This window comes from Dermochelys coriacea, chromosome 2 (genome assembly GCF_009764565.3).
Source record: "Dermochelys coriacea isolate rDerCor1 chromosome 2, rDerCor1.pri.v4, whole genome shotgun sequence".
In the NCBI taxonomy this organism is placed as follows: Eukaryota; Metazoa; Chordata; order Testudines; family Dermochelyidae; genus Dermochelys; species Dermochelys coriacea.
Window position 1 is genome coordinate 198822666 of NC_050069.1, and position 16207 is coordinate 198838872.

Here is a 16207-nt window from a genome sequence, read left to right on the forward strand (position 1 = left end):
TCCCTGCCAGCTGAGCAGCTCTCCTGAGGTGCCTTAGCTAATGGAGAAAACAAGGCTCTAACTTCAAGTCAAGACATTGGGATAGTCTAGGAATTGAGTTAAGTAAACTGTCAGGTGGCTTAGGGCTTGTGGTAGGTCAAATTGTTTTTCATTCACGTGTTATGCATTGGTTATGATGTTCTCCTCCTGCATTCCCGCACCAGTGCTGTAACCTCACACATACTGCAAGGACTTCTTTGTAATTGCTCCTCCCAGCCACTGCATTGGGTTGCTGGATATCTGAACTCTCGTGGGAAGACTGTGACCATGCATACATGACAAAGTTTTGCCAGCATAGCTATGTCAAGTTAGGAGTATGAAAACCATGCCCCTAAATGACATAGTTATGTAGGAAACCCTGTTCTCTCTCTCTCTCTCTCACCACCACCACCGCCCACCCCCAACATCCCATATAGGCACAGCTTATCCTAGCAAGAGAGTTCTTTTGGCAGTACAGCTGATGTCATACAATGTTAACTATACCAGCAAAAGAACTTCTTTTTCCCATATACACCGTCTACAGTATGGGATGTTGCTGGTATAACTGCACCAGCAAAGCCTTTCTAGGATATACTCGTGCAGGGTCTCCTCTAGTCTCAATGCTCTTTATCAGGGGTGAGAAGGAGAAGGGGGGTGTTGAAAGGGGATGGATGGGGAGGCAGAGATTACTCCTGGCCTTGCTCAAACTAGCCAATGACACTGGTTATGTCCTCAGGCTTGCCTGCCCCTTCTCCTCTCTCTCTACCCATAAAGCTCCTAGGTTACCTCCCCTATGGGCTGCCTAGATTCCCTCCAATATCTTAATCCTCACTGACTTCTCCAGTCAACCCTGACTCCCATAAGCTTCCCCTCCTTCTGCCCAGCCCTCCAGTGCCCGTAGTGAGGTATGAGTTACAGACTTCTGCTAGCCCCACCCAGTCTAACTGCTTAGGAGCATGGTGAGGGAAAAAGAAGTGACTATTTCCCACCGATGGGAAATGTTGTACATGGAGCTGCACAAAATTTAACAGATTTAAATTTGAGTGATTGCGAAGGACCCTGTGCCATGAAGGAAACAAATCCGCCAGTGATCTAAAGCAGGACGATTTAGTCCCCATGATATGAAAATGGGTTTGGTTTTAGAAACAGATTACCCCTATGTAGAACAGGCAATCACGGCAAATCTGCTTGCCTTTTGGTAGATGAAGCTATTACATACTGCGAGTGGAATAGTTTGGCAGGCTGAAGCAGAGGAAAGACATGCAAAACTTAACTTAGCAACCAAGTACCTGTGTGTTCCAGGAACGTTAGTAATGGCTTAATTTTGGTGCCATCACTTCCACCTACAGAACACATTTCAGCATTGCAACATTAATTAAAGAGCATGAAAAACAGATTTAGATTGGAATATCTAGAACAGCTTAAACCACCACAGGAGTTTCAGGCTTTTGTAATTAGCATACCCAGCTTTCCCTTCCTGACAAACCTCTATCCTGGATCCCACTATGTTACTGCCACTCACCTCCTCTTCATTTGTACACATACCACGTTTGAGGCTGCCTGGTTCCCAATCTCATGATCATAAGACAAGTTGCATTGTTAGAGCACACACAATTGAATGAGAGGATAGAAGAGCTGAGGGCTTAGTCTGGTAAACCAGTGCAATTAAAAAAAAAAAGTTAGGAACCGCTGTCAAATGTTTGCTAGGAGCAGCTCCATCAGCTAGTAGGAAACGCTTCTCCAAATCCTCAGGCTAGGTTGCATATGTCCTTTCACAGACTTCTGTTTGTGCTGCATGCTGGGTCCACTTTTTTGGGTTTCAATCCAACACCTACAGCAGAAAGAGCATGTGTGTCAGGCCCCTACTATTGTACTCAAATTTTATATAAAAAGCATCTGAATAGTCATAACCCTTACACTTCTACCAGCTAAAAACTGACTGCTGTTCATGCCTGCAATCATTCCAATGTTGTTGTGTCAAAACAAATCTAATGGTGTAAGAAAGAAGCAGGTCAGTATGGATTCAGGATTTACCCTGAGGATTTTATAAATATAAAGCATTTTTTAAATCATTGCAGGCTCTCCCCCAAATCATCAATCTGGTATGGAAGGACTCACTCTTCGAAGCCAAAGTGATGTGTTCAGTGTTCATGTGCACATATGATTTATTAATGCAATGAATGTAGTTTAGCTGAGGAAGTAGTAGATGGGTACCAGCTATCTTCAGGTTTGCAGTTCAGTCCTTCTGCATATTTAATTTTACCTCATCTTTGCTAATTAATTTTAACTAAAATGCGGAGGTTATGGTGAAGGGTTGTCTCCATACAACTTCCTCTCTTTCAGAGGAAAGCTTGAAAATAGCAGAGCACATTCCTTCAAAAGGCAAACGATGCTGATTTAGCTCACTCCAGCAGTATGTTCACAAAAAAACAAACAAAACCAAACCAAAACCAATCCCCTGCTGCTCAGCAGCAGTGACTGTGAAAAATACTGGAGACTTCAAGTATTTAAACAATAATGGCTGTTTTTCCTAGTCTCCTGCTGGCTGCCACAATTTACTGAAAAATTTACTAAATAGGCTCTAGCCTTCATCCTACAGGTTTTACAATGGGAAGAAAGCTCTTTATAAGAACTGCTTACATGTGTAACTGTAAAGTCAGTGAGTACCTACATACCAAAAGAGCAGAATTTGTCCCTTATTATTAATGCACTGTTTAAACTGTACACAAATAAAGTGCTATTATGGTTATCTATTAGAACATTGAGAAGTAAATCGCCAACTCCTAGTCTAGTTTTCCAAGAGGGCATGTCTCAAACAGCCTTTTTCCAGCAGGCATACAGTTTTCTAAGAGTTAACCCGCTATTAACCTCTTAATTCCAGCATGTCACCACAAGCTCTCTGAATACTGAATACATGCTGTGGTGAAATCCTGACCCCACTGAGGCAATGGCAAAACTCCCATTGACTGTAGAGGCGTGAGAATTTCACCCCCAGGTACTTTTTGTTACAAGGTACATTATGAGCAGTGTACCTGGTACATTGGGCAACAGCACTGTGATTAAAGCAGAACTGAGCATTTTTTTCTTTAAGAATCTGATTGTGCAGTTTCACAAAAGAGGCCTTAAAATGAGGTGCTGTCTGCTGGAGTTTCAAGATTGCCAACGGTAATAACCCAGAAGTTCACTGAAACATGCATTTATTTTTAAGTAGGTAAAGTTTATTTTCATATGCAGAACCTTAAATTAAAAATACAGTAAATTGCACCCTGCTGTTTTTATTCAGAGAGCATTCTGCTTGAAAAAGTTTCAGTGTATATACTTCAATTTATTTATAGAATTTAAATGTATCATCGGATTTAAGGGACATACAAAAACCTCAGAAAAGAAGTAGGCATCAACTATATCTTCATCCATTTACACATTTCCCAATAAAGTCCATCAACAGCAACAAGAGAAAAGTGGTTTTAACAAATGAGAGACAGCTAGTCGAAGATTAAACATGTGGACAGCTAAGAAAGTTAAATTAAAAGGTTATGCAACTTAAGTCATCCAGACAATACTAAACACCAAAAACAGATTAAGGTTATAATGCAGCTGGAAATTAGTGGGGGTGAAGGGGCGGGAAACCCCCCCCCCCCTAAAATTCTTCAAGGTATAGCTGACAAACAACCTTAACTGGTTCATTTAGTGTGTTCATTTAGACTAGCTGAGAGCCAGCTTCTCGTTCCCCAAGATTGCTCTGTATCATTTTGACAATGCAAAACAGCCTTAACATTGGCTTAACTAGATTCTTAGTCATGGGGAAAGCCCTAGATGTCATAGCTGGCTCCATGCCATCCCCTGTGCACTCCCGGATCTAGAGAACATAGCCAGGGACCTGCAATCGCCACCCAATACCTGAGGTCAAAATGGCCCATGGAGCCAAGAGGCAGCTGAACATAAGCTATAACAAGGCAGACTGTTTCTTTCATGGACTGACCAGACCAGCACCTCTAAGATCAGGGCAGCGCAAAGATACCTCCTCTCCCTTGCCTGCCCCCGAATCCCAGAGCAGCACCAGGTACAGCATGGCCAATCCCCACAATCTTGCTGTGAGAGTCTAAAACTTTAGAATGCTTATAATTCAAAAAACAAATACTTTCCCTCTTCAATATATCTATTACTTAACAATATACAGTATAGAAATAATACCAGCAAAAGAGAGCTCATTTGTTGGCTTCATAGTTTCATTTCATCTATCCATTTCAGTCACTTTGACTAAATCCAGAATAAATTAATTCTCTTCTACTGGTACAAGTAAATGCTGCATAGAACTACATTCATAAGAGCCCTTAGTAAAAAAGAAAGTAACTTTAAGATGAGAATTAAAGCACTCGTAAGTCAAGAAATGCATAAAAGCTCAGCCTCAAAAGGTGACCAGCAAAAATGGCCATTTTGTTTGTGATGTATGTGCAAGCCGGATCTGAATGAATGCTTCCCTGACAGCTAGCCGGAGGGTGGGGAGGGGAGACTTTGGGTGTGTTTATGTAAATACAGTTTGCTCCTGCCCTGCTTAGATATTCAGCAGATAGAGCGGTGTCAAAGTAATCAACTTTGGCTGGTGTTGGGTTACAAATCACTGTAGTACTGAATGCAGGGGTAGTGAAATATGGTTACAAGTGTTTATTTATTGTAGGAATACAGGAAAGCATGATTGTGCTTAACCTGTCCCAAATAAGGGGGTCACCCTCATTTGAAAGAGCCTCGTTAAGTCAGGGGCTCGAATGCCAGATGCCTAAGAAAATAAGAGGGAGGAGGCCAGGTGTCCTAGCCAGGAGACTGCAAATCCTCTCCAAGGGTTCTTCCTGGACTAGTTAAACCTGTTCCTCCCCACTGTTTAAATAGGCTTCATTAGGATCCTGTTTATTATTTTAAATGCTCAATCAGAGCTGGAACATGTTATGGTAGGACTGTGTTTCAACCCTGCCTGCTAAGAGCTTAAAAATCACTAAGAGCTGAAATCATTTGAGATGGGGCTGTATCTGCCCAGCCTACAAAGAGCTGAAAATTACTAAGAGACTGATGTGCAGAGGTTACAGCAGAGAGGCAGGTGGCAGCAAAAGGTGACTGACAGTCAACTGGCAAACGAGTGTCTGGTGAGGCACAGCATACAGCCAGCAGGGTGGCTGGGGGAGAGGCCAGTGGAGTGGCTAGCAGAGAGGGCCAGAGAAGAACCCCGTAGAGAGGGTTGGCAAGTGAGCGCTTGAGCAGTGGAGGAAGTAAGGTGCTTTACCTCCCCACTCTCCACCCAGGGTGGGAGGTGAACTTGGGGTCTGCACTGCCCAACGACAGCAACTGTGAGTGGGATGCAGAGAAGAGTCAGGCACGTGAAAGGGACTTTTGGGTTAGTGAACTTGAGGAGAAAAAGGACACTGCCCAAATTACTTGCTCATGGTTTACGTTTTTATGAACCCTGGTTGCAGTGTTTTTCCAAATTAAACACCAAGTTACTTCCCTCCTTTTATTAAAAGTTTCTTTTCTACACTCAGACTCTGTGCTTGTGAGTGGGGAAGTATTGCCTCTCAGAGGCACCCAGAGGTGGTGTGTCATTTTCCCAGGTTACTGGGTGGGGGCTCAAACTGATTTGGGGTTTTATTGATGGAAAGGAAACCCTAGATATTGAACCTAGCCCTACTTGCTGCTGGCTCCACCTGACAGAAGGGTTACATAGGTAGAATGCCTGAAACATCTGGAGTTTTTTTTCCCCATTTAAAATTTTTCCCTGCTGGTTGCTTTTTTTCCCTATTACAAGTTTACATCCTGTTTTTCACCTTGGAGGACTCTGTGGCCTCTAAGGAAAAAAGCTACATTTTTAACATGTGTTGAAATCCTTGCATAGACAAAGCAGCTGTAGTTTAACACGTTAGCTGGTTGAGGTAAAACCTGTGGGAGACCCTCAGGTTCACCTTGACCAGCTCCCACATGTTAAAACTACAATTGCCTTGTGTACAGTAGGATTTTAGCATGTTTGTGTTAACATGTTAAAAAAAAATGCCCCCTACCATTTCTCCCAGTGAAGACAAGACCTCAAATACATCTTCCACACTAAGACTCCGAATAACCCCTCCCCTCTCCAATAACAACCGTCCTGAAGCTCCAAATAAGCCACATTTTTAAACAACTGAGCAACACTGTTTCCTTAATTCTCATGTTAAATTAAGCTTCAAAGCCTCCCACTTTCCTCACTCACTGAAGTAATGTCTTGATGGGTCTCTTCCTGTACAAATGGCAACTTCTAGTTTCTTTAGTCAGTTTTTTACTTTGTGTTAAATACTGTTAGAAATGCCAATTTAGTAATTTTGTGAACAAGATGGAATTTATGACTTAAAAAAAACGGGGGTAAAATCCTATCTCATGGAAGTCCATGGGAGTTTTGCCAGTGACTTCAATGGGGCCAGGATTTCACCCCATGAGTTTTCCTTTACAAGACACTTTTAGTCAAAAAAGTGATTATGTAAAAACAGTATTTTCTTTACTGCACAGATCTGCTCCTTCCTTTTGTATTTCTTTTCAATAAAACAACAGTTGTGACTCAAATTTTTAGCAAGATTGGCAGCACCTGGCCTATATGGCTACCGAAGAGTGACCTGGATACTTTTCCTTGCCAGCTAAATTGTAATTGCAATATTTTCGTGTGTGAGGCAGAAAGTCCTGCTTTATTTTTAGATTTTAAGCAGAGATTGCTGTGCTGGAAGTTAAAAGAAATCACCCTTTCATTTGTAACAAAACTAAATTAAATACAGAATCAATTGAAGGCATATCAATACGAGATTATATGTACAAAAATCTCTTTTCAAAGCACAGTTTAACTTAATTTTCATAGGTTTGGGTGGGGTTTTACAACGAGTGAGATCCTCAGCTGGTATAAAAATCATTGTAGCTCCAGGCTCTATCACATGGAGCTTGAGCTGTACATACTGGGAAAAACCTGAAGATTTGTTTATTCATTTATTTGGGGGGGGGGGGGCGCAAAGATAAAAAAAGTGTACGATTCCAGAGTGCAAGAATTGAGACACTTGACAATTGCCAAGGAGGCTTTCTGCTATTAAAATCATATCTAGTCATAGTCTGTCTACATTGTGTAGTACATATTTATAAACAGTAGAGCTGAATAATACATCAATTCTGTGTCGGCAGTCCGTTTTTCTCTCCAAAAACGGATAATATATGTTTTAGGATTCAATATTCTGCTTGGCAACACAGTAATAGAAATATGGCAGAAAATTGGTTCCTAGAGTAACTCCACTGAAGTCAACAGAATTACACCAGGGCTGAATTTGGTCCAGCATATATAAAAGGAATACAGATGGTGAATCTTATGAAAGACATGTCCTATTTCAATGTGTTTTTGTATTTTGCTGCTACAGTATATAATTTTATCTGTTCTCTTCAGATTCTTTATTTGAATTTCCTCCTCTCATTGGAGGCTGTTTCTGCAGTCTATGCAGAGAGTTAACAATGTTGGGGGCGAGAGTGGAACCTTTGAATAGTCTAGAGTTTGTGCAAAACATTTTCTGAAGAAAGGGCTTGTCTACACTACTGGCCGGATTGATGGGCAGCGATCGATCCAGCGGGGGGTCGATTTATTGTGTCTAGTATAGACACAATAAATCGACTGCCGATCGCTCTAGCGTCAACTCCAGTACTCCACCTCAACGAAAAGCACAAGGGGAATTGATGGGAGAGCGTCTCCCGTCGACTCACTGCAGTAAGTAGATCTTAGTATGTTGACTTCAGCTACATTAATAATGTAGCTGAAGTTGTGTAACTTAGATCGATCCCACCTCCCGTAGTGAAGACCAGCCCAAAGAAACCAGTAACATCTAAACCCAACAGAATTTGTGCAAATTAACACTATCCCACTCCCTAAAAGCCTTTTTATTTGAAAATTCATTGAAGAGTCAATTTCATTAGCTCAACAAATAGCAGATTAATCTTTTGGCCAAAGAGCAAAATTTAGAATACCTAACAATTCTCTAGCCAACCAGGTGGATGAGTTGATATTTTATTGGACCAACTTGTGAGAGAGATAAGCTTCCAAGCCATACAGGGTTCTTATTCAGGTCTGTGAAAGGAACTCTCGGCATCAAAGCAAAATGCAAAGATTGTTTAGCATAATTACTTAGCACATATTGTAAGAGACCATTCAAGGTAGTGAGGCCTGTCAACACCTCAGCAGTCACACGACAAAGAGAGGGGGTTAGTGGGTTATATATTGTTGTAAAAAACTATAAATCTAGTGTGTCTGTTCAGTCCATTTAGCTGTGACACTCTGAGTTCCTTCAGGTCTTGGAAAGAATTTTTTTTTTTTTTTTCCACCAAATGCATCCGATGAAGTGAGCTGTAGCTCACGAAAGCTTATGCTCTAATAAATTTGTTAGTCTCTAAGGTGCCACAAGTACTCCTTTTCTTTGTGAGCTTGAAAGCATCTCTCATCAACAGCAATTGGTCCAATAAAAGATTTTACCTCACTCACCTTGTCTCACTAATATTCTGGGACCAACATGGCTACAACTATACTGCATATAAAAAATTTTTTTAACTTTCTAAAACTGTTCCATTAAAGAGTACCTAAAATTTAATAGGCCAAAATACTGGGACTTGCCGAGTTCACCAGAGTAGCAGGTACACAGTGTTTGGCCCATGAAGATCACACAAAAAGCCATTCTTACCCACTTTCTGAACACATTAAAGAGAACTAGAAGTTCTTTTCTTCATTTGGAATGCAATTACCTATTTCCAACTTCAGTTTATTTTATAGATTACTTTCTTTTGTATAGCAACCCAGATAAAGAGAGAGTTAATCAACCCACACAAAAGGTGTAAAACAAGCTTAAACATTCCATAGATTTTAACACACTATACATGTGCTTTAACAGAAATAACTGATGTCCTCATAATTCTAAGGGAGGTTACTATTTTGTTTTTTTTTTCATTCATTTTTGTCCTTTAACTCTTGCTTTTCTAAAGCATCTGTTTGTAAATACTTAGTCCCAAAGGCCACAAAACATTCCATGCTCAGTAAAAGTGAACCTATATGGATTCTTAGACAAATATTGCTTTATTATGACGACAGCAGAAATGCATTCCGGTTCATTTGTTCAATTTGAAAAGATAAAAACATCCTGTTTTTAAAGGTTATGGCCCTTAAAATATTTAATTTATACAATATTAAAGGCTGAGACAATCTATATGACGGTCTTATTTTTCATAAACATTTATCAGTAAAGCCACCTAAAACACCCCCATCAGTCAGATATGTAGTAGGACATGCGCTATCCACACATTCACTTATATTGCATGTCCTTTAAACACCATGGCCAAAATTTTCAATCTTTGGGTGAATTCAGTGACATTTACATTGCAAAAAAACAGGCCATTTTTATTTAAGGTACTAAATATAGCTTTAGGAGCCAAACTTTACATACTCGTGCCTGAAAACGTTTGCCATTTCTGTCAGGATGGATTGATTTAGATCAAGGTAATTTAAATGAGCAAGCAGGAATCTTTGATATAAATAATCAATTTTAATCTTCTTTTGCATTTATAGTTTTTAGTTATTTTCCTAAAGAAATATTGATTCTCTTTGGCTGGTTGAATGACTAACTGTTAAAACATGTTGATCTTCAACTAAAGATAGTCTTTATATTAACTATGGTACTACTTTGTTGCTAACCAGAAGGATATTTTAAGTTATAAGTTATATGCCTTAACATACATTTATTCAGATTTGAAATTTTTACATTTTTATCATATCATTGAATGAAGAATTATGCATCTCATTAACTACGAGTAATTTTTTTACTCATGATTTGTATCAAGCTGCATTTGGATGAAAATTGGAATTCAATTAAAATGCACAAAAATAGTATTTTAAAATTGTTTATTTGTTAAATAAAAACTAGCTAAAATACATAAGAAAAAATCAATCTATCCAAATAATGATGTGTCTAAAACTAACTGATTTATTAAACAAAAGTATTATCTGTAGTTAGTGAAGTGAACTGATGATTTCTGGTCATCATGTCCTTCATGATTTTAGAACTAGTATATCTCAGACTCTCAGACTATTTTATTCATAGGTTGGAAGAGTAAAACAAGGTTTCCGGCTTTTTCAAATCCCAATGTGTTTCTCAACTTTGAATGAACTAGTCATTGAACTGATCTAGTTCAATAAACTAAAATGAAGATAATATTCTCTGTACCTGCAGAGGAGTCTATTGCTGTCAAATCTGGTTCAGCACTTAAGCAAACTCTGGCTTCAGGTGCTTATCCAGTGACTTCTACCAGCTCAGTGGTTTGACTATCCTTAAAACTGGCAGCAGACACGTATTGCTTGAATGTTTTTATTGAATGTATATATTAATATATAATAGTAAGTTTAGAACTTAATATAGGTGGTTATAGTTTCAAATATAATTTTTAATGGGCTACTTTTTAAAAGAAAAACATTTAATTTAAATTAAAAATCCAATTACATTAAAAATCTGAATTTTTTAAAATCAATTTTTATCCATGGCACTGAATTTTATTGGTACCGTGCTGTAAATTAGAGAGAAAAATCAGTATTGTATTTGGAATTATCACAGGATCTCTGCTTCCGTATTATATTAAAATTAGGGTTGTCAAGCGATTAAAAATAATGATTAATTGCACTGTTAAACAATATTTTTGGATGTTTTCTACATTTTCAAATATATTATTTCAATTACAACAGAATACAAAGTGTACAGTGCTCACTTTATATTTATTTTTATTATAAATATTTGCATTGTAATAAACAAAATAGTAGTTTTCAATTCACCTAATACAAGTACTGTAGTGAAATTTCTTTATCGTGAAAGTTGAATTTACAAATGTAGAAATACATACAAAAAACCTTCATTCAAAAAAAACCAAACAATGTAAAACTTTAGAGCCTACAAGTCCACTCAGTCCTATGTCTTGTTCTGCCAATCGCTCAGACAAACAAGTTTTGTTTACATTTACAGGAGATAGTGTGGCCTGCTTCTTGTTTATAGTGTCACCTGAAAGTGAGAACAGGCATTTGCATGGCACTATTATAGCCGGCGCTGCAAGATATTTACATGCCAGATGTGCTAAAGAGTCACGTCCCTTGATGCTTCAACCACCATTCCAGAGGACATGTGTCCATGCTCATGATGAGTTCTGCTCGATAACTATCCAGGCAGTGCAGACCAATATATGTTCATTTTCATCATCATGAGTCAGATACCACCAACAAAAGCTTGATTTTCCTTTTTTTGGTGGTTTGCGTTCTGTATTTTCATATCAGAGTGTTGTTCTTTTAATATTTCTGAAAGCATGCTCCACACCTCATCCCTCTCAGATTTTGGAAGTCACTTCAGATTCTTAAATCTTGGGTTGAGTGCTGTAGCCTTCTTTAGAAATTTCACATTAGTATCTTATTTGCATTTTGTCAAATTTGCGGTGAAAGTGTTCTTAAAACGAACAATATGTGCTGGGTTATCATCCAAGACTGCTATAACATAAAATATATGGCAGAATGTGGATAAAACAGAGCTGGAGACATACAATTCCCCCCCTAAGGAGTTCAATCACAAATTTAATTAATGCATTTTTTTTTTAAAAATAGCATCATCAGCATTGAAGCATGTCCTCTGGAATGCTGGCTGAAGCATGAAGAGGCTTATGAATCTTTAGCGGATCTGACATGTAAATATCTTGTGACGCAGGCTACAACAGTGTCATGCAAACACCTGTTCTCACTTTCAGGTGACATCGTAATTAAGAAGTGGGCAGCATTATCTCCATAAAAGTAAACAAACTTGTTTCTCTTAGTGATTGGCTGAACAAGAAGTAGGACTGAGTGGACTTGTAGGCTCTAAAGTTTTACATTGTTTTATTTTTGAGTGCAGTTATGCAACAAAAAAAACTACATTTGTAAATAGCACCTTCGTGATAAAGTGATTGCTCTACAGTACTTGTATGAGGTGAATTGAAAAATACTATTTTTTATTTTTTACAGGCAAATACTTGTAATCAAAAATATAAGTGAGCACTGTACACTTTGTATGATGTGTTGTAACTGAAATAGATATATTTGAAAATGTAGAAAAAATTCAAAAATATTTAATAAATTTCAATTGGTATTCTATTTTTTAACAGTGCGATTAATCGCGATTAATTTTTTTGAGTTAATCGCGTGAGTTAACTGCGATTAATCGACAGCCCTAATTAAAATATGGTACGTCCTGCATATTATTACAATTGTGTACAAACTGCATACTGTATTTTGGGTGGTTGTAGCTGGTAAATGAACTATTTTTTTCCCCAACTATTAGTCAGAAAGTCTGCAGACCTGTACAAGTTAGTAAGTGGGTGTAAGATTTGGATCACTTCCCCAGGCACACTGGCTTAGATTTTCTGGCTGGAGTGTTGAGTGGAGCAGAGCAAAGTCTTTGTCTATACTGTATCCTGATCTGCCCGAATGCACAGAAAACAGAGTAGTAGCCCTCAGAGGCTGCTCACCCCTTTGCACCTTCATGAAATGCAGGTAGCTTATCAAAGGGAACAGGGGGCTTCTCAAAGTAACGATCTGGCTCCTGATCTGTTGCTGCTGCCGCCCCTTGCTCAGGGTTTATGACAAAACCATAACTGAGTCCTTTATCTGCAGGCTTTTCAAGACAAGAACCACATCTTGTCTTTTTCACTTGACAAAGCAACTAGAATACCTGTGGAAACCGTGCACATGCTCAATAAGGAGTATGAAAATCAGACTGCAGTGGTCACAGATTTATAAGCACATGGTTTTTCAGACTGTATTCCTGCTTACATTTAAATTCATTTGATCAATCCTTAAGGTTTGGTTTGACAGTAGTATTCCCATTTCTCATTGATACTTACATATTTGTCGAATTGGCTGTGGCATCCTGAAGTTCAGGCTTCCTCACGGCTGCTGCTCCTTAACTCAGTTGAAGTGCTATTCAGAGCTCCATCATATCTTCCGTTTCTTAAGCCCACGGGAATTTACTGCCTACCTGCTCTCCCCACCTCCATTCCCCTTTCCTTTTGAAAGGCAAACAACAAAAGGGCTCCTATTCATCAGCTCTTCATTTGATTTCCTCCGAGTAAATCAAGAGCAGCCCCTGGCTGTGAACTGGAGTTCCTGAGATTTTATGAGAGTGTTATGACCCACAGTATTACTTCTATTTTTAATCTTATTAATATCGACAAACCAAACACGTTTAGTCACTAGACAGATTTCTGATCAATAAATTACTGTTTAACATGGTTCAAAGTTAAGCTTTTATTCAGTTTTAAATTAAAAAAATAAACTTTGTTATTAAATGGGTCTAACTAATGTTTACATATTAGTTTACTTGCTTTAGAATACCACCAGAGAAGCAATTAAGCTATACCACCCAAACAAAAACCTTTGTTAGAAAGATCAACAGTGGCATAATTCAGTTAAACTGAAAAAAAAAAAAGTCTTAAATGTTTACAATGAATGTTAGAAGTAAACCTCTGGTTTTAGTGCCATCCAAATCTAACTGCCATCTCAAAGTCAGTTATATTCAGGATACTATACCACAGTGCTAATGTCATCAGCTTCTTCTGGTTTCTTTTGCCTGCTTGGCAGGGATTTCAAGTACTCAAGGTGTCTTCTTGCATCCTCTTGATTTTGCCTCACATAATAAACAACATAGGATATCACCATGGTGAACCAGCCAAACATGGTGACTAGCATGGCATAATCAGTAGTCTTTTTAGGAAGGTTACAAAGATCTGCATCATTGGCAGCATTGAGGAACGGTCTCCCAGCATGTTCATCTAACACAGAAGTCTTACAGATGACGTTGTTGGCTGTTTCATGGTTGGATGCCATGCTCCTCAGGACCTGCTGCAGAGTACAGTCACAGTGCCAAGGATTGTTTGCAATTCTGGCTCTGGCCTTTAAGTTATTGAAAGCATTTTTGTGCACACTTTGAATCCGGTTGTCAGACAAGTCCAAAGTCTGCAAGGTTTCTGCCACTCCTTTAAAGGCATGTTCATCTATAAATTCAATACCATTTTTGGATAAATTGAGAACTCTCAGTTGATGCAAGTCCTTAAAAATTTCATTTGGGATTGACGTTATCTGATTGGAGTCCAAATAAAGTAAGACTGTTTCAGGAGGAAGATCTCTGGGTATTTCCTTGAGATTTGCATTGCTACAACTGACATTTAAACCTCCAGAATGAGAACAAAGGCAGCCTTTTGGGCACATACTGGCAGAATGAAAGCACAGTATCATGAGGACAAAACTTTGTAAGAGTAGACACATGGAGAGGGAACGAGTTAACCACAGGTCTACCAAATGCATGCTGGAATGTCAGCATAATCACACAACCATTTCTCATTTACCCAACAGTGGTGTAAAGGATTCTGTACAGCCAAAGCGTAGCTTCATTTTCTTCAGCAGAATTAGCAAAAATGGACTAACAGGTGGACCTCCTCATGGTCAGTGTTCTTCTTAAAAATACACCTAAGGAGAGAAAAAAAGGTTCCTTAGATCGTACGATACAATCCAGATTAGTTCATTTTAAGGGAAATAAATGTAATCTCACCGAAAGGTATTGCACAATGGTCTATTATCCCATCAGTGCACAGGGGATTTACTCATTTAACTCCTATTAGCATTAATCTGAGTTTAGTACTAAAATTGCAGCACATCTTTAAAAAGATAGGCCACAATAGTTCTGAACTGCAGAGGTTTGGGTTTAATATCAGACAATTATTACAACAGTAGTTTGTTTTTATCACAGACTTACTAAAACAACAGCTATAAAATGTAATTACATTTTCTAAGTTATAATAGAAGGCACATTAATAGGATTTACAGTTGAATACCAGCAACAGTGACAATATTTTGTGGTTAATGACCTCAAAACGAAATACTTCCTATTTTAAGTCCAAATTAGAGAATTACATTGAGGAAACATTTTTCTGACTGAATGCACTCATTATAAAAACAACTGAGGCAAATATTGCTGGAAGGCACAGCACAAATCCATATTCCGTGTGTATTTCCCCCCTCAATTCCTTTTTGCTTCTGAATGTTTTGCATCTTCTAGTTCATGGAATGTTGCTAGATATTTCTGGAGAGTTCTAAAAGAAATAAATTTCATCTTCCATTTTCTGTCGAAAAAGATTTATTGTATATAAGTGACATACAGAAAACAGAAATACAAACACACAGTACCATGTCTGTGCAACGAACAAAAACTCACTCGAGGTATACTATATCCCAATGGAAGATAAGAAAATGATTAATATATCTTAAGCCATCTTCAGAGGGAAAAAGATGCAAACAGGCAGAAGCATATTCCTTTAACAGAAACACAAATGCGGGCTATGATATGTTGACCTATAAGGATTCACAGACAACCTCATTTTTTCCCTCCCATTATGCTAAACCATGAATTGCTAACCATTCCAGGCCCATTTGTTTTTATTCACACACTTTCTAGTCTTTTAGCAGCTCAGACATTTTCAAGCCTTCTGAATTATATGTAGAAAAACATGATTTTTGACATACAGTGGAGTCCAATGAAAACTGAAATCCCTATAGGGAGGGATTTGTGAGAGTCCATGGGGAACAGAGGATATCTATATTGCAATCATTTCTACCTGCAGTGGTGCATCCTGTAGAATCCACAAACTAACCACACTTTCCGGGAGCTCACCACAGCATTAACTCTCTACATTACTGAATATTTTTAACCCAACTACAGGAGTTTTGGTGAAGCACTTTGCTGCTGTTACAGTGCAGTTACATCAGGACAAAACATGCCTCCCGGTATTGCTTTGTGTATCAGGTACATTACATGCGAGTATTCCGTGGCTCCTTCAGTAGAATGTCAGAACTTCTAAAGAATCCCACAGCAGCCTCCTGCAGAGTATATCTGCAAGAACTAAACACATTCACTTTTGCACTGGTGAGCTAGGAGGGGGCTTGCACAAGCTGCTTGTTAACAGAGCTGGCATTTGGGCTCCATATACAGGGTTCTCAGTTTTCATTAAAAGAAAAAAAAAGTTTCTACCCCTTTTTCTGGCTATGCTAGGCTTGAAAATGTAAAATGAAGGAAAACAAAATGTAACCCCCCCCCCCAAAAAAAACAAAATA

At 38.5% G+C, this 16207-nt stretch overlaps 1 protein-coding gene across 7 annotated transcripts in view; it reads right to left on the reverse strand.

Moving 5' to 3' along the window:
- Positions 1–1645: 1645 nt before the first annotated feature.
- LRRC3B (leucine rich repeat containing 3B) overlaps positions 1646–16207 on the reverse strand; it is a 61912-nt gene continuing 47350 nt past the window's right edge. For 6 of the 7 annotated variants that reach the window (XM_038391129.2, XM_043509012.1, XM_038391125.2 and 3 more), the window contains 2 exons: positions 13631–14566; positions 1646–1849 (listed from right to left, as the gene is read on the reverse strand). In XM_038391129.2, coding sequence (XP_038247057.1) covers positions 1838–1849; positions 13631–14404 — 786 coding nt within the window. In that variant the 5' untranslated portion in view covers positions 14405–14566 and the 3' untranslated portion in view covers positions 1646–1837. Of the gene's footprint in view, positions 1850–13328; positions 14567–16207 lie in introns of those variants that run through there. The other variant, XM_038391135.2, reaches the window with a different exon arrangement.